At 34.1% G+C, this 22,018-nt stretch overlaps 1 protein-coding gene across 1 annotated transcript in view; it reads left to right on the plus strand.

Moving 5' to 3' along the window:
• The window catches only part of LOC112690628, an 81,294-nt gene that overhangs the window by 19,677 nt on the left and 39,599 nt on the right, over nucleotides 1–22,018 (plus strand). Inside the window, exons 2-4 of the mRNA XM_025564674.1 lie at nucleotides 7,653–7,711; nucleotides 9,385–9,498; nucleotides 16,913–17,006. Of these exons, the coding sequence (XP_025420459.1) occupies nucleotides 9,467–9,498; nucleotides 16,913–17,006 (126 nt within the window). The 5' untranslated portion in view covers nucleotides 7,653–7,711; nucleotides 9,385–9,466. The remainder of the gene's footprint in view (nucleotides 1–7,652; nucleotides 7,712–9,384; nucleotides 9,499–16,912; nucleotides 17,007–22,018) is intronic.

Consider the following 22,018-nt stretch of genomic DNA (forward strand, 5'->3'; position numbering starts at 1 on the left):
TATTAAACGGCCATTGCTCATTATTAGTATTCGGTATATGTACGATATTTTATCGTCGGTCTGTCGATGTTGTCTTAATGTATTGTTGAACCTTAATTATTCTAGTTATAAAGGGATTACAAGCCATGTTTTTCTGTATTTGTCGATCCACACACGCAACTTTTTTTATATTATGCATGGGAGATTCGTATTTATAAATTGTAATGTCCTTATAAGCTAAAATAATACTTTTAATATAATGAATCAAAATAAACCAAATTAAGAGCACTTTATTGTAGGTAGGAAGAACTCGTAAGTCGTTATCACGACCAATCGGTGGTAAATTTGTTTTTTGAAAATAATTCTGAAACGTTTCCGCATATACGCTTACACGGGAAACATTATGTTAAATATATTGCTCGTAATAAATAAACTGATATGAAAAAAAAAACATACAATCAAATACCAGAAACAACTCAAGTACTCGGTGCTCTATTTAGACGGCAAGTAGTCAATAATCATTTAACAAAACCGTATCATACGATCAGTATAAAATTGCTACGTCTTTTTACGTCGCATAATTGTATAGTTAACAATCTAATCAATTGACTATTTTGAAGGTTAATAGTTGATGGAAAACTTGGTAGTAAAATTAGTTCTCTAATGGTACATACGTATGGAGATGCTGAAAATATGGTATTCATTAAATTGGAACATTTTAAACCAGAACATTTATTATTTTATTTTTTCTCGATAGTTAACATTTTAAATTATTCCATATAAAAGCTGAATATGTAATTTTTAAGTATAATTTTACACAAAAAAAAAAAAAATTCATTTAATTTTAATTTAAATTTTCAAATTAAAAATCAGTAAAAGTTGGCTGTCAAACATTTTTTTTTCCAGAGCTTATTTTAGGGATTTCATTCATCTACACATTTTGTTTAAATAAACCTCTTCAAATAGAACTGTGATCTCGAAATACAAAGTATAATTTTACATTACAAAGTATAATTTTACATTATATTTCGAGATCACAGTTCTATTTGGAAAGGTTTGTTTAAACAAAATGCGTAGATGAATGAAATCCTTAGAATAAGCTTCGGAAAAAAAAATGTTTGACTACTCGTACTAACTTTTACGAATTTCTAATTTGAACTATAACATGTATAATATAGCATTTAATGAATGCGTATCTCGTATTCGTATGAATGCCTACTACCACTTGTATTTGCATAAATCTATATTATAATACCGTATCGATGGATCTATCGATATGGCATTATATTATAGCAATGCTAATGATAACAATCGTATGGTCGTAAAGTGTGTTGTGTAAGAAATCCTAGAGAACGCGCACTACCTACTACGATATTATTATGGGGCTATATTCTTGTACGTCTTCGTGGTACGTTGACCTTTCGTATTATTATGAAAATATAATCCTGGATATTGCATTTGGTTTCGACCGAAACTATTTAGAAAGAGCTAGACGGTGTAATATAGTGCCGGTCGACGAGTACGGTTTCCAATGTAAACGTTAAAAAAAATGTATTCATTTTTTTTTTTTTTTTTTTTTTATTAATTGAAATAACATTATATAACGTCTTTTACCTTCATGTCTGTGATAGTATTAAAAGAATAATAGACAAGCAGTGCTCGCAGGTGTTTTCAACGAACGCGTGTGGTGAACAACAAATATTCACACCTATTTCTCCTCCATAATTCTTAGGCTTATAATATTTGATAACAATTTAATAATACTCGTTATCAAATGCCTATCTATATGTTTATTATTATTATGTAATAAAAATAAGTGTTTCAATAATCATTTGGGCTCGTCTAATTTCTGTACATGATCTCTTTATCAAGCGTAATAATTAATTTGCTTATATTAATCAAAGTTCAAGCAACAAACATTACATTATCTTAATAGCTAGATTAGGTACTTTGAATTTTCTCTAAAACTTACAGCCAAATCCAAAGCTATACAATCGCCCGATTTTTTTTATCATCCGTAAATATAGTTTATAAGTTTATAATTATTAATTCTTATGCATCTGTTATAGTTAATTTCATAATTCCATTTCATTTATGATGTATTATAACAATATTTCACTGATGAGTTGTCTTAATTGTTCAATTCAATCGGTATTTTCGTCATTAATACAAAAATTAATTATTGTATTGTTATGCTGATTTTAATTGATTTATTCTATATTTAAAGATTTTAATTTTACTGGAATCCTTACATTTTATATAGGTAACAAACTAATATTTCCTCTTTTAATTATACCTATTTATTTATATGTTCCTTTGAACTATGATTTTGATTTATGAAAACATTATTATATCATGCTGCCGGTTGACTATGGGAGTATTTTACTATAATATTATGAACTCGGTTATTGCTGACCTAATGTGTACCAACTGTTTAGTTTATAACTGTTTGTTTATCTATTCATAATTGTTTGATTGTTGGTTATATTTATATACGTGTTTCACTATTATAAAATCGGATGCGGTCATTAAATAAGTATATTTGAAAAAAAATATTTAAATTCCATAGTTTTTTTTATTAATCATTGATTTCGTCATTTCAAAAAATCTGTTTAACGAGAAAATATTAAGATAACAATAGTCATAATGAAATGTTAAAATGTTACTGTTATAAATTCTTGTGTTCTAAATGTTGTTTGATGCACAAGAACATGATAGTATATCAAAAAGTTAATTATTACTACTATGCATCGATTATTTCGATCTGAAATAGCTGTTAACAATTAAAAAATAACTTAACGGTGTGCAACAATATTATAATCAACGTCTACATATAAAGGCATAAGTTTAGTGAATATTTTCGATTAAATTGTTTTCGAAACTGTTGTGACCTTCGATGGAACTTTTCCATGTGCTGCTTAACATTCAATCGTTGCAATTCGAAATATTTCGTTAGTCGACGTTGGTGGTAGGGACTGCATAGTGTGTGATAACCGTATTATTCTTATTTTCGCGACCCACGTTTTTTATAAATAATTAAAGTTTTTCAATACCAGGCAGGGAAAGAAACAAAACGAGATTAAAACGGGATAGACTTGAAAAAAAACTGGACAAAACGCAAAACGTGTGCCGTACGACTTTTCTCGGGATAACGGGATACAGAAATGAAAAACTGATCAATCCCGTTGTATACGGAACATATGAACGTACCCCAACATTGTGGACCAAAGTTCGATCACACATGACCGTGGAGTTCAATCGGTAATTTTTATTCAGAGAAGCAAACTGACTGTAAAATGTTTTGTGCACACGTACATTGTCGAACACGATGACGCGATGGATTGATTTTATTTGTTTTTTTCTCTCCCCGAACACTTAGTATTGTATCATATATAAGAATTAATGTGTGGAACCAAGATTCGAAATATTCATTTAGTTGTCTGCAAAACCGCTTCGGTGTTCGGAGACTAAAGACCTACAAACACGTAAATCATTGCATTATTTTAAAGGTGATCATAATTGTCAGCGGAAAATCCAGTCCATTCTGTCAGCAGAAAACCTCGGTATTGACCTATGGGCAAGATTGGATTATAGTCATAATATAAGTAGGGGGCTAATAATTTTGGATTGGCCCTTTCACCCACGACAATTTCTTTTTTTTTTTACAGAGATTTAGTAATTTAAAATAAATATTAATCAAAATAATTACAGTAGGTATGTGTATATTCGTATACGTCAGGGGCGGATCTAGGGGGGGTTAAGGGGGTCAGCTAACCCACAGTTAATATTTGTTGACAAAATTGGCCTCTTGGAAATTTTTTTCTCTTTTTAGATCTTGATTTGGACTCTTGGACAGTTGGCCCATCGGAGTTACTTGAAAAATGAATGCCATGTATATTCAAAATTTAAAATTTTTAAATTATATCGTTTTAGTAGAAAATTAAGTAAATCATATTTTATTCCGTACGTTTGTTGCGCTGATAAAATAAGATTATATTCATTAATCGTAAATAAGTCATTATCGATGGTATCACTAATTCTAAAATGTAATATAAATATACTTATACACTTTTATGAGCATATTGTGTTTTTTTTTTTTTGCAAGGTATTAATTTCTAATTCAGTTTCATTCCTAATAAATGGCCTCTTGAAATGGCTTGACCCACAGTTGCCCGACTCTGGATCCGCCCCTGGTATACGTATTATAGTACAGTCATAAACAATTGATAAAATAGTACTTTTATCTACCGACGGACTGAGTCCGTTCGCGGATGGCTGTACTGTAAAACATGACTATCGCATCACGAATTGCCATCGAAGTCGATATCAGTGGCGGCTCGAGGGGTAGTCGTTACACGGTGGTGCGATAAGGCATTTTTTTTTTTTAAGAGACTGCGCACACCATGACCCCACCTGACCCTTGGGCGAATACTAAATCCGTAAATGTCCACGTCTGCACAAATCGATTTCGACGCCACCGAGGCACCGACTTATATATTTGTTGACAACGTGGATTTATCAAAATATAGATCTTATAAACAATAATAATAAAAATAATATGAAACGCGATCAGCATTGTACCTCGCTCGGTAATTGCTGTGTGGCCGGAATTCCTTTAGCTGCCGTAAACGTCGAACTTGTCGCGCTGCAATAGCGCAAGTCACCGTTGAATACGTGCGACGAGCGTTATCGCACTGTAATAATAGATACGTATACGAAACATAAGTTTATGTACACATAACACCAAATAGTATCGCCGCGGACCGACGTAGCACGCACGCGACCCCGATACACGAGAAACGCATTAACGCTGCAGGCGTCGATCGCCTTCGTTTTTAATTTTTAGATTATTATTATCGCATCGGAACAACTGACGCATCAAGATGTTATTTTTCTTCGAATATTATCATTTCCCAACAGAATTCCGAATCATTTCAATTATTCAACACTCGTCTCGATAAGATGGCATGTGTTAGGTTCCTCTGTTTTTATTCCATACACTTTGCATTCCTCGAGGACGCGATCGATTGTGAGCGAGTGGTAGGCATAATACCTTTTGCCATCGAATATCCATTTGTCTGTCTCGTGTGATCAACTCTGATACTATTTTAGTTTCCCCCCCCCCCCCCGTTTGCCCTGCTAACGTTAGGTTTTCGTTTCCATACTATTTGTTTAATTTGGTTTAATTTGTTTGCATTTGTGTGCCACATTCAGAGAATTTATCCAGAGAAGGGTGGTGTTTTGCTTAAACTATTTTCTTTCACCTGAATATGTGAAAATGTTTTTGTTTTGAAGGTCCGGTGAGCGGTTCACTGTTTCGGTTTGTTTACCTGCCCTTTCGTAACCGATTATTTCCTCATATGTACTGGGATCCAGATTATAATTATATTGTTGTTATTTTATTTTTTAGCTTCTTCTAATATATTTTGAATTCGTACAGCTATATCATTAGGATTAAAATAGTTTTTTACACTAATGAGAGAGCGTAACGGACTGTATTTTTGCATAATAATAGTGATACATGCTTTGTAATAATTATCCTGGATTTTAAAATTGTTTTATCCCGTTTTATTTAAAGAAAAATATAAAATGTTCGCACAAAAACGCGTGAATATTATATCGTCCGTAAATTTACGTCAAAAGTATTGGGAATACTTTTGAATTATTCTAAATAATTTATTCGGAATACAATTTGAATAAAGTATTCTAATACATATTCGGAATACTATTTTTTGTAAGTATTCGAGTATTTATTCTAAATATTTTTAAAAATGATTTTATCCAAGTCTGAGTATGAGGAATATATAATTAATTATCTTAAACAAAAATGTAAATGTTTCGGAAAGTATTATTTTCAATAGGATTTATGTACCGATATCAGCCCGAAACAATATATATAATAAAATAAGAATCGTTTAAGGTTATTTCATTGAAATAGGTAGTTAATAATATTCAATTTGAACTGTGACTATTGATTTCAAACAATATTGATCAATGTTATGAATCGATCGAATACCAAAAACGTATTGCGCTGCACAATTTTACGATAATACATTATAGCATTCAAATTGCAATCGCGTGCAGAATAAATGAGGTTTTGTAAGTGATTTTGCCTACATAAAACGCCTTAAAACCATAATATGTTTCTAGGTAATAATTATGTTTTGTTCAAACCATTGATTATAAATAGTATAGATAGCTCACTGCAATACAAAATACGTGGCTCGTTAAATGGCGGGTGTCGCTACGAGGCGCTCCGCGCAGTTATTAGTTTTGGCGGGTGTCGTTATAATCGCTAGTAGTTATCAAAAGTGGGGAATGCCATTTGGGTTGCTCCCATTTTAATAATAGATAGGCCTATTTTATGTTTAATACCTAAATATAATAAAAATTGTCTATAATATACCTGTACAGGTCATACTATTAAGTTTTCATTGGAAAAAGGTTATGACCATTATAAGCATGTTACATTTTAAAATACAAATAAGCGATGTAATATTATATTATATAAATTAGCCATATAGTAATCACATATTCACATTAACATATTTATTATTTTAAATACAATATAAATAGGTACTCACATAGATTGTAAATAGTATTTAAATAAATACTATTTATAATCAATGGTACAAACTATATTGAAAAATAAAGGGAATATGGATTTACCAATTTATTTTATTGTTTGGCTAATGTGTGTAGTTTTCTCAATACCCCTCTCGACCACCAAGACCATTGTCGTAGTTTATTTTTGAACGAATTGAAATATTTTGTTACTATTTTTAAGGTATTTAATGTTTGTCTTGGTACAAAATAAATGATCAATACAGCCAACACTCAACAGCCATCGGCTAATGGTTGAATTTGTGTATATTTAATTCGATAACCGTTTACTGCCTTGTGTTTTTTTCAAATTGTTTGATTTAAAATAAATTATATTTAAAAAAAAAAAAAAAAAATGTCAGGAGATAAATGTGTGTATTTTGAATGTAATTTAACAAGAAGGTCATCGAAAAATATTTTTCATCCATTTCCAGCCAATACTAAAGTTATGAGTATGTAGAATATTAATATTTAAATTCAATTTAATATCAAAACTATCAACACACCTTTAATTAAAACTGGTTACAACGTGCTATTACGTGTGTACAGTGTGTTACGACAGTGACAAAACAATGCGGGTCCTCACTATTTATAACCAATGTCATTACCATTGATTATAAATAGTACTATTTACGTCTCACCGAGGACCGACCGCCGACGTTTAGCAACGATTAAAAACAATATTATTTTATTCCATTATAATTGACAAAATTCCTTATCGCCCTCTATCGGCAAAAGTTTCTTACGCAGCATATTTTGTATTGCAGTGAGCTATCTATACTATTTATAATCAATGGTTCAAACGTATTCGTACACGAATACAAATCGCACCATATGTATCGTAATTATTGTTCCAATGAACTATACTCGATTAATGAAATAAACATGAACTGAGTATACCTTATTAATTAAGTACTGTTAAGTTTTATGGTTAAATTATGTATGGATTATACTTGAGCATGGACAATATTTGATTTTTTAGAGTAAAACTATTCGCGTGATTAATATTGAATTATTCAAATATTTTTGTGCATGTATAATATTTATGGATATTTTTTTTTCTTTTACAGATTACATTTGCCGCAATTCTAAAAATTGGATCACTCCTAAACTCCGCGAAGTACGAACAGTAAGTATAACGACATCAATTATATCGGACGTGATAGTGTTTTTGCAGAACGAAATCATTAGTTAATCATTCGAAAATAATATGATTCATTAATTTTGCCATTTAAATATCACAACGTTTCCGTATTTTTGGTGTATGGTCATAATGGTCTGAAGATTTTGCGAAATGTTTGGAAATATTTTCTTTCGTTATACATGACTGTTTTAATAAATATGATTTAAAAAAAATATAGTTGTATTATAAACAATTAATATCGTTAAAATTAATAAACATTTATGGATATGAATTTTCATATTGATCAGATTTGGCTGTAGATATTTCGAATTTTTCTTTGCCAGAGAATTTGCAATGTATATTACAATAGATCAACGTCATAAGAATCACGTTTTTTTTCTAAATAATTGCTTTTTTACCAAACGTCAGGAACACGTGTGAAACAGAACGGCTAGTGAATTATTTATAATTTTTCTTCGAGAATCATGACACTAGTATTTGATGCATGCATTGTTTTTCGCATCATCCATTGTAGTTTATATATTTCGATTAAACATGGGTGTTCAGATAATAAGACGTACGTGATTGCTTTTTATCTGATTTTATAACAGTTAATGTCAATGTCTGAATACATTAACGACACATTTATGGTTACCGTTTATGGTTTTCTGTTTGCTTAATATGAGTACCTATTTACCTACCTACCTACCTACCGTGGTGATTGTAGAAAATAATCATAAGTGATTTGGGTTAAGTCAACCGAACTCGATGTTCTAACTTCTGTACTGATGTCGATGACCCGTCTTTTAGATGATTTCATGTAGCATTACGGTTTACAATAAACGTTTTGACGTTCGCCTCGCGGTAAACTATGATGTAAATTATAGGTATAACGTTTCGGTGGAATGAAACGAAATTCATATTAAATTTCAATAAGTATTGTAATATGATTGAAAAAAATAAAAATAAACTAAAAAATACATACTTTCGAATTCATTATAATGTTTAAGATTTATCTCGAAATCGTTTGTTACCGCGCGTGTGACGATTCGCCCGCGCATTAACACGAACTTTTCTCATATCATTCCCAACGCGCTTTCCAAGTCTTCACGAAACCGCGCGATAATCGCACACAAATATTACGATACGCAGCGCGGTCCGCAAAGTATTCAAAATCATTCGGTAATAAATAATTAATAAATATGTACATTGATAATATGCCTTTTTTGAGTTGCTGTCAAAGCTCGTCGTGAAGTCGTTGGGAAACGCGCGCAAACGATTTTATTGTTAGGCAATATATGTATATTGCAAGCGTGTTTGTATGTGTGTATGTGTGAGTGTGTACGAGCGATTCAGATTTAATGAAAATATTATATTATATATATTATGACCTCATTAATTCGATCTGGATCATACACACACACACACACACACACACATGCACATGCGTATATATCTCCGGTGAAGTGGCCATCCGATTATTTGTATTGGGCGTAATACGATATATTATTTTCCCGTGTGTCATTCAATCTCGACGCGTTCTAAATTGAGCAGGTCAAATCACTATGGATAATTTACATAAACGTATATCACATATACATATATCATTATTATTTGACCAGGTAATAATAGTTATAACAATAATAATAATAATAATATTGTTTTCGATTGTTATATAGGTCGGCGGGTGTCGACACTCGTCAATCGGTATGGCAGTCATGTAGAAACAGATGGACCACTGGACTTAGTTCCACAGCAAACATGTTGGATACAATTTTTGTTTACATATTAAAGTTAGTAGATTTAATATTGACGAGTACCGTAGTTAATTTTTTAGATAAAAGCTATTTTTATTTTCCATCAACTAAAAAAAAAAAAAAATACGAAGTAAAAGAAAAACCTTTAATAGGTTTATAATAATTTACTTAATTTTTTTTTTTTTGTCATTTCATATATATATATATATATTATAACTGGGTGAATAATTATAATTATATTTTTGCGTTTTTTAGTAGATATCTGCTGTGATATAATAAGATCATAATATTTAAGAGTAGCTTAAGTATTCAACAAAACTATTTAACTCGTTCTCACGTCGGGTGCAGAGAGGGGAAGGGTTACAAACGGGTTCGCGATCGAGGTGATCTCATCATCATAGTTATGTGCGTAATACGAAATAGCGGTTCCCAAACTGTACCCGGTGGAACCACGAAAAGTATCGTAAATGCATTGCACAGGGTACCTACAATTTGTGAGTAGAATCGATGTATTTAAGTATTGACTACTATGTCCGTAGATATAGGTAAGTTTGGTGTTTTTGGTTTTTCGCGGGAATACAGGACACCGAAAATCGTGTTTATCCGGTAAAGGGCTTCTCGGTGGTCGTCATAGAGTTTGAGGATTTATGTGACATTTAATTTATAGGGCATGACTGTCCTAACGCAATCATTATTGGGTTTATCGATCCGTCGACATAATGTAGACGGACGATCTACATAATTAATGACCTAATCAAGATCTATGACGATCACGCCGGTTACCATTACCACTGCTCACCGAACCCACCGACACTTTAGTGATCTATCAACTGTACCGATTTTTATGTTAGATTTGAAATTCAATTTAAAATCATCATATTGAACTCTAAATATTTTGTAAGCCACGCCACGTGTGTCACGATCGCACGAACGTGCAATTACCGTGGCAGTGAACCTGACCTAACCGTCCATAAATGACGAATTTATTCGTGTCGAATTTGTTATCAACACTATAACATGGCCATGCAAGATCTAAACAGTTTTATTGGTCTATTATGTCAAGTTATAATTATGTTACGAGATAGTATTTCGGTTTCAGCTGTACATTATTTTAATGTGTATACTGTATCGAATTGCACTACGGCCGTATTATTGATCCGTTTCGAAATCATTGTAAGTTATGTGAGTGAATAATGAAAAACCAACCTGGTTGTACAAGAAAACACTTGTGAGATATAATTGTAGATAACTAACCTAACTTGTATACCATTGAATCAGTGTTGGCGACCTACAAATTGAAGATAAACCGAGCCGAGTAAGTTGGCTACAACCCGTTTGGACCAAATTTTCTGAAACACAATTCGTTTAGACCAATTATAAAGACCCGTTTAGGCTAAAAAATATCATTTTTACACAGATCGTTTGAACCAGCACTTCCCTTCACATTTTAAACAGGCTTAGGACTGTATTTGGCATGGTTAAAAATGCTATTCCAATATTTTTATCAATATAATAAACTTATTTTTTCTATTAAATTGTTAAATTACTTCGTAAAACTATCAAGCAGATAAAAATATGTAGAATTATAGGTTTTTATTTTTAATTTGTATTACTTATTGATTTCGAATTATCTTTAAATATGTAAATTAAGGTATCTTACCAATTTTATATTCTATCCATTTTTTTTTTTTTTTTAAGTTGGTCATGTTTTCGTACAGTATTGTTTTTTGTATATAAGATATATTTTTTGAAATTGACGATATTATGTCTAAAATTTGAAATATATTTGGATTAGCAGAGTTAACCTTCTAAAACATTTTCGATTTTTAAATCCATCACACGGTTTGAATTTATTGTGTAGTAACTGATACGGTCGTTTTTCGCGTACTTACACAGCGATCTAATCCAACCTTTGCCAATGTAGTTGCCATTACCTACTTCAATAATCGATTAGGATACCAGATTGATTAAACGAACCGGTTGTAATATATATTACATTCGTGTATAATTTGTAGTTCGTACTATCATCGAGCAAGTTATCTATTGTGGAAAATTTCATCAATATAAAATTGGTCCAAACGACTCAATAAAGTTCTGGTCCAGACGAGTTGCAGTTTTATTAGTAGCCCAAACGTTCCTTGTCCAAAAGTGTTTACCCCAGTAAGTTGTCCTTTCTAAATCGACTGTTATTACTCGAAGAACTTGTAAATTTGGATTTCAACAAAAAAAATCACAAGTGACACGATTTCCCGCAAAGGGCAAATGTCAGATTTTCTTTAAACGTGGACTCGGTAGATAAAAAATTTCTTTACGCTCACGGGACACTTGTTGAGTGTGCAATATTCTCTTCATCGCGGTTTAGTATAATGGTTTCGCGGGTCTTCAGGATCCGATGAGAAGGATGTATGTTAGTTGGTGAGCGTGATCACCAACCCACCTGATAGTAGCATAGCCGATTGACAATGAGACACGTTAGTCGTTACTAAAGAAACTTAAAAGAGAGAGAGAGAGAGAAAACAGTAAATAACTAACAGTTGAAGCAAATTGAATAACAACATCGTCGGTGTTATTGTATTAAAACATTCTCGTCCGATGAATGACCTATTCTCGCGGTACACAGATATAATAATAAAAATAATAAGCGTGTTCGACGCGCGCCTTGTTGTATTCCGCTGCGGTATACCCACACATTATTATATATTATTACCATACCCCGGCGACCACGTAAAAGTATAACGCGCGAGCGTAAGAGAAATAATAATGATAATAATGATGATGTTAAAAAAATGTTAGCGAAAAAAAAAGAAATTTCACCTAGTACGGTGAAAGTATTACGATACGTACTCTTCGGCGACGGCTATAATAGTTTCGTGAACCCGTCGCCGCCGTTCACGTCATATCCCGGTTAAGGTCGTTGACCGTCTTTCTCTCGGCACTCCGAACGGAGCGGTTTGACCTCGTTTCGGGGGAGAGAGAAAAAAAAATAATAATAATAATAAATATAAACGGACGGAGAACTCGTCACCGACGTGTTGATATTTGCGCGAAATCTATCAATGTATTAAAATGTTATGACAGATCGATGACCATCGATCGTTCCGTCGCTGCGTTTCCGCGTCCGGATCATTGCCCATTTGGATATTGTTATGCGGTCTTTTTGTACAGCTATCCGTAGGAATCCTCGGTGGAAGGGGAAGGACTCGTACCTTTAGAGCGCCGATCGCACTTCTCCGTAATTGGGTTCGAACCGATCGCGTTCCTGCGAGAGAAAAACGTCGAAAAAACCAATTATTACGATGCAAAAATCATGCGCTATACGCGGGACTAGGTCATCATTGTTCGTACAATAACTTATTATTTCAAGTTCGCCGCAGGTCGAGTGTTGATTGATAGGGTGCAGTTTGAAATGATGAGACGCAGTACACGCGTTTCGTTCTATTACAGAAACATTCGATGGGTGTTGTCCCCGCAAGGGGTCATTAGAAAAATAGAAGTTTTCTACACACAACATTTATAGGACTATTTAATAGATCGTCTTTTCGAGTGTTCGAAGTCTGATGAGGAACGTGGTAAAAACCGCAATGAAAATGTTAAATAATCGTCTAAGAATCGAAAAAGTTCTGAATTCGCAAAACTAAAGTCTCGTCGCTGGCGCACGAGACGAAAAATTTGCGTTCGATAGAACATAATAGCTCTAAGATCTGACCATTTCTTTCCCCGGGGATCGATGAACGATACTTATTGTGATCGCGATCATCACAGCGTGTTACGTATCGCTTCCGACGGAACGTTGTCCACCATGAGCAAACGTTCCGAGTGCCGGAAGCGAAGTTATCGAAGAGCAAGTCGAACAGCCAACAGTTCACGGCGGACACGGAACGCACTCAGTTTTAACATTGATTTTTAGAACAACACTAAATGCCGCGAGCGCAGTAACTAAGTATTCCGAAGCAGAGGTGGGACTAGGAATTTTTACACCCGGGGAAAACGTTAAAATTACGCCCTATCATAGACCAATGATCAAATACTCTTCTCGAGAATGTTTTTCTAATAATTATTATATAAAATTATGCTCATTGAGTTTTAACCTAATAACAGTATTTGACAAAGTTAAAAATATCAAATCAGTCGTTAATAATTACAAAAATGATCACCCTCTAAAATATTAAACGAATCCCCATCTTCCACCCCCTAGTTGCGCCCTTGTTTCGAAGTCAACGGTTTCGCCGATAACGTCACGTCGATTGCAGGTCCGTATGGGCACGTAACACACGCGGGTAATACGATACGCGTCGCCATCCGGACGGAAGGCGGTGGCGGTGGCGGTCGTGGATTTCGCGGACTAGATAATATCGACTACCAGGTCGTCGACCCGTGTCTTGCAACCGTCCGATTTTTCAACGAGCTTACGCGCGCGCGTATTACATATACCAGAGGTTACACATTTATACGTATTTTTACGTGAATGACATTAGAAAACGTTCTCTTTTTCCCTCTCCGCCGTCGCGATAGTCACGCGCGCTCGCGGTCGTTGACGCCGAAGAAAGTTGGCCGTGAAAGCATTCGGTCGGTACAAGTTCAAAGTCCAAAGAGCCACGATTCTGCGGTCTCCATCGGTAAACCTGTTTATTATTTCATCAACATCCAGTGGTCTCGTTCCACGTTTTTTCGTTCGAACCCGTAAAACTGTGTCTTAACGCGCGGCAACCGAGCCAACCGATTACGAACACGAGTGGCTTGTACAACGGGAATGTTACCGATTATCATACGACGCAGCGGTATGTAAATCTAATTTGCGTACACGAGCACCGTTGTTTTCCGCTCACGAAAAAACGACTACACTGTTATGTGTACCGATGACGCACGATCGATATTACAGTCAAACGATCTCCAACGCGCGAAACGGAAAACTTTACCGACGTGAAAACGGTACCGTGACGGTTAACGCGTGTTCGGAAACACGTTCACGCGAAAAAAAAAAAAAAAAACAGTTCACTGCGTCCCTTACCCTGGCCACCCCGTACAGAAATTTACGATTTTGGTCGTGTTAAAAAAAAAATACACATTTTACAAAATTTGTTGTGCAAAAAATTTGTACGCGATTCTTACGAATTCGTACGAACGCGACAATGACCGTAAATCTCTGGGTGGGGGCAGGGCGATGGTTCAGTGCCGCTTTATGCGTTACCGCGTGTTCGATCTTTTTTTCATTTTTTTTCACGTACGAAAACCCATTTCGACGGCAACACCGGGGTGAATCTCACCCCTGTTCCCCTGGCGGTCGCCGTAGAGAACACCGTCGGGTAGGCGCGCACCGCATGTGCGTTCAACAGTGTTGGGGTTAGATAAGTAATTTTTTATCTAGATAAATAAAAGATAATTTTTTTTTTTTTAATACCTACTTTAAAGCAGGAGAGTAATTTAAATATTTGCTAGGTTAAGGCATAATGACGAGTCACCAACGCTACATTACAATGAATGCAGGTATACTCTACATTTGAGCACCTAGTTCCGGGTCTCTAACGAAAGGATTAACAATAAATAATACCTAATATATAATATTATTGTGAACATACGGTTTTTTCACCGAGATGACGTAACAATTCAAATTCAAAGTATTAATTATCAATGACAGTTGATTTTTTAATAAAATATGTAATTCCTTTTTTTTGAATGGAAACGAATTTATTTAGATGGATGAATTTTTTATCTTAGATAAAATACGATAAAATACTTTAATTAATATGAAATTATCTATCCGTCCTCGCGAGCGAAACAAATCGTTGGCCGTGTATCCGCGTCACGTCGGCATTGCGTCCTATCACCGCCGCCGCCGTTGTCGTTTTCCGCACCGTTACCGTACACCGTCGGGTTATGTGGCACACGGTAGAAAGTAACGCGGTCGCGTTAAACGAGCACAAAACGTAATGCGACGGCGCGCGACAGCGGTACCGACGTGTTGGTTTCGCATCGTTGGGCGCGGATCAAACGTTTGCGGGCCCCTGGGCAATTGAAATTTCGGGCCCTACATTATTTATCATATTGTTTCTATTCATTTTTTTTCGAAACAATTTTATTTTTATCACTGCCATAGAACACCTACAACTCAATATATATATATATATATATATTATATATTTCATAATGACTTTTGATCCGTAAATTCGTAAATAAAATACGGGTATTAATGAATATAAAAAATATACAGTTTTCCGTTTTCACGGGGCTCCTTAAACGAGTGAGGCCCTAACGTGGTCGCCGACTCCGTCTATTGGGTGATCCGGCGCTGAACGGGCGAAAACGATATTCGCGTCGAAAACTTTTCCCGCGTTACGGCAACAGCAATATTGATAGTGCCGAAGGGGCATGTGGCGGAAAACAGTCGAACCCGGTCGGGATGCCGAAAATCCCGTCGCTCATCGAAATCGCAGCTCGTCCAATCTCGTCGATCAACAGTTAGTAATGATCGTCGGCGAAACGTTATCGATACTTTTGATTTCGATAAAACGATCAGTAAATCATCGAACGGGCCGCAGCTAAGGTGTTCGGAGGTACTTCTAATGCCCGAACAATATTTTTTTATCGTTTTTCTAGTATTTTATTATCTCTACCGCTACCGTTAGTGGTTCGCAGTTTCTTCGCATAATAATTGGTATGTTATTCAAATATTAACAAACGTTGCACAAAAACGTCCCGTTTGGTCTACAAGTTTCAACATTGGAACAGTATTTCGGATTATTTTTACTTAATCCGTTTGCCGAAAATTATAAAAAATATTGTCGTTCAGACTTTTAACGACAGCGAAAATGCGGTGCTGCGAAGCGAATGATGAAATGATGAGTTTTCGAAAAACATGAACCCTTGATGAAATCATATTGTGTTTTATTATTTTACTATTGAAACAAGGTTTGTAATTTAAGGCTTTTTGCATAGGCAACATAAAGTTATTACTCGTCCGTTCTGTAGTATTATGAATTAATGTACGTGATATCAATATTGAACATCGGTTTTTATTGTGTAATAACCTGATATTAAAGAAAAAAGGGATAATAGTAGTGGGAGTGATAGTGGATGTGGATAGATTACCATCATCTGAGAGGAATTTTGGGGTTACAAAGGTTCGAGAGCAGATGGGTGCAACTGAATTATGTCGGAAGCAAAATACTTTAATAATATAAGTGTTTGGATCGTTTGGAAACTTTTATTTGACTTCAAACGGTCTAAACGCATCGTGTTAAGTTTATCTTTTTAGACGGTTTAAAGAGTTTTGTTGAATACAACGTCGTTATAGAGAAATAAACTCGTTGGCTCTCTTCTCTTAAAATTTTCATTTAATTCGGGGGAGGGGGAGTAAACATTTTTAGGTAAATAACATATTTTTATTAACTAAAAAAATCTTTTGTGTTCATTAATCAGAGTATAATATAGCTGTTGTAATATTGTTTCATAGACTTTTGAGGATCGACCGCGGGGGCGATATACCAACGAATAAACCATCCCCCGGTGATCCGAAGATACTACAAAAATGCGACGCTCCCGATCAGGTAAGGATTTTTCCGTACTTACTACTTCACTGGAGTCATAGCGAGTTAATATCGTTAACATGGACTTGGTGATAATAACGCTGGTATTTCATTCGTGATCAGACGATCGGGAAATGTGTAATCAAGTGATCACAGTACACAGCTGATAGGCATTTGATATACGAGTATAATGAAATATAATAGTTATAATTTCTGATTTCGTTGAGTTTCTGTTTCACATTTTCTACACCAACATCAACTTAACCACTGATGATCATAAATAGAATATGCTAATTCTTCAGGGTGATTAATTATTGTTGATCTCTTACACGATCGTCATTTTTGCATAATTATTTTAAGTGTCGTCGAGTTCTGGGAAAGAGGCCTAAATGGGTCTTTTGCCCACCGTCCCTCGTACCTGAAACGAATTATACTTACAAAAACTTACAATTTTCAATTTTCGAGAACTCGACATCGATCACCGGCCGTTTTATTATTTTCGAACAAAATTAAAATGCTCCTATATTTCTATTCGTTTTCATATTTTTAACGTTCGGACAAAACGGTTAATTTATATTACGATGGTCTAATAATTCAGAAGTAATTATTATCATAAAACACAATATTAACATCACGCGTCCGATAATCAAACGCAAACGAAACTCGTAGAAATGCCTGTGGATTCGACGTACAGTAAGTAGAGAATATTCGGACATACACTGAAGACGATTCGTCCGTTGCTGTGACCGATCGAAACGCTGATCACACGAGATTTTAACAATCTCGGCATAATTTTACATTTGTTATAAGCGCACTCAGAATCCGAATGTTTTACGTTTCCGAATCGGTGCATCGGTTTTTGGAAAAAAAAAAAATAATAATAATAATATCCCGCACACAATGTTGTGATGATTAAATTAACTGCAGTACAAACGGTTTCTACTGGTACGCCTATAAAAATGTAAAATTGTGTGCACGATTTCGGTATTTGTTTACTATTATCATACGGCGAATACTTTGGTACTGTTGACAACATTCGTTCGACGATAAGTTGAAAGTTATCGCGATACAATTGAAAAATCATATACGAACGTTTATTTCGAGTAAATTAATTCGCACATGCTTACTAAATACTGTTTAAAAATTAAAATTACATTTCACGTTTCATAAAGTATCGTTTTTATCGTTCTCGTTTTAACGGTAAATTTAAATGTAACATTTTTTTTTCTTCAATTCTTATCGATTTAATTAAATTACATTAACGTGCAACACCGTTGCGGCATTTCGATTGCCGTTGCTGGCGTCATGACGTGAAAAAGTCACAACTTACTTATGATTGATGTTCTTCTTATCGTTACGAAAACATAACTCGAAACCGTCGATGGTTACGTAAACAAATCGTCAAGACAGTGAAACGCGCGCTAAGTTCGTAGCGATAGATTTTGAGCACCGTAATCGATTCGTCTTGAACGAACACGGTTTTATTGTAAATATTATATACATGAAAAAAAAAATAATAATAATAATAAAAACAAACAAAAACTAACTGAGAATGAACAACATGCTCGCGTTTAAATTTCCGTCGAACGATACGCGCGCGCGCGCCGAAGTGGACGTAACCGAAAAGAAAGGATTGGCACCAGGAAATGACCGGAACCGAAGAGCGCCAGAGGACGTGATCACACCGACACATCAGGTAAGTTACGAACCGCACGTAATAATTTGAATAATTCAGTCGTAGACGCCTCGTTCGAGACCTGCATGCGTCCCGACGGTGCGGTGGAAAACGGGGATGAAAATAACCCTTCTGGACGCGACGAAATCGGTCGTCCGCGAGTGTCTTGCACGGTTCCGTTCCTTCGGCCAATCGAGTCCATCAAGCACGAGAACTCGCGAACGTTTTTTTTAATTTTTACGGTACCCACGAGATATTCTTCGCCCGGCGGTACTTTGGTAAGCTAATCGTTTCTGTGGATCGAAATCAAATTTCGAAAAATCCATTTAATCATCGTACCGTGTACCCGTCCTCTCTCTCTCAAAAAAAAAAATGAACTTTTGAAAATGGTTGCGCAAATTTAAATTACCCATAGGACGGCGGAAAACCTGAGGCTGGCCATGATCATGCGTTCCACTGTTTTTATGAACGCCTGTTAAAAGGACATTGCACCGTCACGGTGGTTGACGGTTAACGTTTTCTGGAAAACAATACCACTGTGATATCGGGAACAACGTAATCGGCGGTCGTTTTTTTATATTTCGCGTAGAAAAACGTTTTGAAATATTTTCGTTTCGAAGAAACCTACATAATGTTTATGAAAATTAAAAAAAAAAAAAAACGCACCGAATGTTATAATATTACTCGTTGTCAAACAAGCCATTGTCCATTTCTGAACCGTGAGACGCGCGTTCATCGTTGTTAGAGCACTTTGACGGTACCATTCAGAGCACGGAGAGCGTAATTACTTATGACTAGGGACCGGATTTATATGCAAATGAATATATGTATGGGAATAAGCTTTTTGAAATCTGATGAGTATTGTCCCCGATTCAGATGTTTCTTATTAAAATAACACTAATTTTACTTTGCGTATTTTGCATTTTTCAACGTTTTAACCTGTTAAATGCGTATTCAATGCATATTTGTAGTTTTATAGTGCATATTATTATTAATACATGACATATACGTCAAAAAAGTTTTTTAAAAGCTCCATCGCGTACGACACTTTTCTGAAATATGGCCCCTAATACTTCCACCACAACCAATATTATTGTGACAACTTGGAAATTATTAAAGAAATAATTCTTCAATTGAACAGTGAAGACTCTATTTCAATTAAAAAATCTTAAGATTTGATAAAAGATCCTAATTTTAAAGCTTATTTAATTTACATTAAATCAAATTTTGAAATAATTCAGAGCACGATAAAAATATTAGAATCAAAAGATTACTTATTATCAGAAGCCATGATCAAAATTAATAACGCAAAAACCACATTAAAAAAAATCAAAAAACATAATTGGTGGTATTATAAATGCCAAACTTTTTACATTTATAATATATTTCACATATTTGTACATCATTTTAAACAACATTTTAAGTGAATATTTGAGTACATATTTTATAGCATATTACAGTATTTTTAAAAGCATATTTTGAGGGTTTTTTGTCCATATAAATCCGGTCCCTACTTATGACCATTGAAATGATGAATAAAAACGCGTGTGCAAGACATAGACGACCGAATTTCTATTGCGGCAGTGGTAAAAAGTTAAGGTTAAACAACGGGTTCAAGCGTAAGGTGTTATAGATTCGAAACGAGAACATTATGAAACCGTTTACGGCGATATATTCGTTTCATCCTTGATAAATCGTTAGTTTCAGAGCCGTTGGGAAATTATGGGCGCACCACGGGTGCCGGACTAGAATTTTTCACTTTCAACGTATTAGGGTTATTCGAAAGAAATACTTACGTTGTGTGAAATCCAAACGCTTTTGATTGATATTTTATTTTCGGTTTAACCGTCGTAGTAACGGTATTGTGTCACGTTGAAATGTTGATTATTTTTTTTACCGAGCGTTTTTACAAATTTGCCCCGAAAACATTGGGAGTGAACATATAAAAGCTTGTTGCTACATGATATGTTCACAATTTTAATATGTGCTTTTTGCTCTAAACAATTATTGTTTAGAGCGAAAAAGCACATATTATTATTCGAGTATGATGTGTTGCGTTTCCAAATCAGAAACTTGACGGTTCAGTGGTTCGGACATTTATGTATTCGAATATCATACATGTTTCAGCTGTTAAGAAAAATTAGTGTTTCACGATGAATTATAATTAAACCTTAAGAGTGATATTCCTTCAACTGTATGATATAAGTTAAATACAATTATGTTAGAATCACTTTTATCAAAACCACTTAGTAAGGGGTTACGTATAGGCAATTTTAATAACGCTTCAAGACGAATTCAATTAAAATGTATGCGATGTCTAATCGCATTACCCTAGTTCTCAGTTATTGCTGCTGATTATGAAATTCTTTATCGGTGTAGTTTTCCGCGAACCAACATCATTTTATTTATCAAATATTTGTTTTCGATTTAGCAGAACATTTTAATGTGATGCGGCATTGATAATTTCTCAATAACCTGATCCAATATTTTGAATTTATTAAAGAAAAAATTAAAAAGAAATATAAAGTAAACACAAAAGTAATTTATAAGTTATTTATTAAAAATAAAGTAGTATTATGAAAAAATTATTGACATAATGTCGTAAAAAATGTATTTCATCACCTAAAATATGATTTATATTTTATTTATCGAAAAATGTTGGTTGCACATACTAACTTTATGTTTCTCATTTTAATTATACATTTATTTATTTTTTTTTTTTTTTTTTTTTGTTAGTTCAAATAATTGCTTAAATTTTGTTATTATTATAATTCTTGCAAAACTTGGCAAGTGAACCGAAAAATTGATATTTGATATAATTTATTCATAAACGTCACAAAAAAAAGTCTTAAAAAGTGGTATTATGATTCTTGAAAAAATATCAAATAACCGAAGACGCTAATGTATCTAGTAAATATAATGTTACACAATCCATTATCTTAAACTAGTTATGTATAAATATCAGACAATTACACAAATAAACAGCAGAAAATTTGTGTTCGAAAAGTCAACATTTCAATTGTTTCACTGAGTATCTAAAAAAATATGTTCACTTGTTATTTTTTTATTTAGACGTAATTCATATTTTTTTCCTATTATTTTCTTCTTTTTTTTTTATCATACGGATAGATAACACATGTTATATTACCTAGGTACGTTTATGCATTCACCTAAAAGCTTAATAATATACAACAGATAGTAGGATCATTATAGTAGGATATTAGTAGGATCAAATCGTTCACATGATTAGCATGAACAAACGCTTTGAATGCTGTAATTCTAGCCTAATGTTTTACAAGTAGTGTGCGTGCGACGTTGGCCCTATCATGTTCTACTACATGACAAAGGTAGGTACAAG

This window comes from Sipha flava, unplaced genomic scaffold, assembly GCF_003268045.1.
Source record: "Sipha flava isolate LNK unplaced genomic scaffold, YSA_version1 511_pilon_pilon, whole genome shotgun sequence".
In the NCBI taxonomy this organism is placed as follows: domain Eukaryota; kingdom Metazoa; phylum Arthropoda; class Insecta; order Hemiptera; family Aphididae; genus Sipha; species Sipha flava.